Here is a 1,685-nt window from a genome sequence, read left to right as displayed (position 1 = left end):
CCTCGCCCCAGGCAAAGCCCAGCTTACCCTTCCCCGCCTCCTTCTACCACACTGGGCCAGGCCCTCTGAGCTGTCAAGGCCACTTCCCCCCACCTCCTGGCCTCCACTCTGTCAGGGAGGCCTGGAGGGCTTCCCAGGGAGGCAGGCAGACACTTGCACTCCTGCAGGGACTCTCCCAGGCACCTCTCCTCTCCCCTGTGCAGAAATTCCAGAACTCTCCTGGGAGGAAGAGGAGGAGGAGGAGCAGTCAGAGGAAGATGATGATGACGATGATGACGATGATGATGATGAAGAGGTGTCCCTAGAGGAGACCCCTGTCAAAAAAGGCAAGAGGCTGGCGTCCCAGAAGCAGACGAGCGTGGCCAAGGTGAGGGAAGGGACCCTGGCCAGGCCCCTGGGCTGAGTGTGCAGGAGGTGGGGCCCAGCGGGGTCTGCTCAGGCCCTCACCCTAACCACCCAATGACGCTTGTGTTTGGTTCCCAGAAAAAAAAAGTGGAAAAAGAAGAGGCGGCAAGGTAATTCTTTCCATCTCTTAACTTGGCCGAACTCTTTGGGCGAAGTATACAGTGCTAGAAAGGGCACTGGTGCCTAGTGTGCGCACGCGCGTGCGTGTGTATAAGTACGAGGGCACACGGCGTCTTGCCGCAGTAGGTTGGCACAACCTTTTTGAGATGCATGAAACCGTGCTTATAATCTGACCTCATTCCCCTTGTGGCAATCCCTTTCCGAGGACTCCGTCCAGAATGAGGGGAGCAATATGTGCGCTGAGAAACCCCTCGCTGGTGACTGAACCACGAGTGGGAGCAGAGCGATCCCCCTGCGGAGCCTTTTCCCAGTGGCTGCTGCACGTGCCTGTGAAGAAGATAGCGGCCTGGGACGTGTTGATAGAATTAACAAGGGCAGGATATTAAGTCGCTTTCATTTTATTTCACATACTAGTATGTTTAGGAGGAAGAAGAAAAAAAACCCCGAGAGGAAATAGACCGAAATGTTAATGTTGGTGGGAGGTAAACAACATAAGTAGTTTATTCTGTTCTTTATTTGCTATTTTGTGCAATATGGTTACCATTACTTTTATAATGAAAGGGACATGTTTGTGGTAAAAGTAAAAGAAAGAGAGCAGATGGAAGCCTAAGAAAAAGCATCTTTGTTAAAAAAAAAAAAAGTGTGGGGGGGGATCAGAGCGGCCCCTGGTGGGTGACAGGTGGAGAGGAGAACTCCAGGGCACAGCCCTGCTTCCTGCTCTGCAGTGTGGGCACTGGGAGGGCCGGGCTGCGGCACCAGGCTAAGCTCTCTCTCCCTCTCGCCCACCTCCTGCTCCTCACCCCCCACCCCTATTTCAGACCCAGTCTCAAAGGCAAGAGCCCGGTGAACAAGGTGAGTGCATGAGAGGGGCTGGTCCTCCTGGGGATGTGGTGGTCTCTGGTAAGGTGCCAGGACCTGGAGCCCCGCCCTCCCTCCGTAGGCCAGATACACCCCCAAAGTGAGGAAGCCGGTACCCAAGAAATGAGAAGCCAGGAGTGCATGGCCTCCGTGATGGGGGCGGGCCTGCCTGGCCACCATGCACCGCGGGCCTTCCTGGGATGCAGCGTGGGCCCAGGGAATATCCCCCCCGGCCCTCAACCTGAGTCTGAAGGTGATGGAGCTGTTGGGGGGCAACACAAGAGCCCCTCACCCCAACTCAC

General features: G+C 55.8%; 1 protein-coding gene across 1 annotated transcript in view; it reads left to right on the top strand.

Annotated features, from left to right (window-relative positions):
- NPM2 (nucleophosmin/nucleoplasmin 2) overlaps positions 1-1,679 on the top strand; it is a gene marked incomplete at its 5' end in the record, with an annotated part of 19,828 nt that extends 18,149 nt beyond the window's left edge. The window contains 4 exons of the mRNA XM_006778302.2: positions 204-367; positions 484-515; positions 1,344-1,377; positions 1,466-1,679. Coding sequence (XP_006778365.2) covers positions 204-367; positions 484-515; positions 1,344-1,377; positions 1,466-1,510 — 275 coding nt within the window. The remainder of the gene's footprint in view (positions 1-203; positions 368-483; positions 516-1,343; positions 1,378-1,465) is intronic.
- Between the last annotated feature and the right edge of the window lie 6 nt (positions 1,680-1,685).

The sequence above is a fragment of the Myotis davidii genome, unplaced genomic scaffold (assembly GCF_000327345.1).
Source record: "Myotis davidii unplaced genomic scaffold, ASM32734v1 scaffold448, whole genome shotgun sequence".
NCBI lineage: Eukaryota > Metazoa > Chordata > Mammalia > Chiroptera > Vespertilionidae > Myotis > Myotis davidii.
This window is presented reverse-complemented; position numbering and strand designations above follow the sequence as displayed.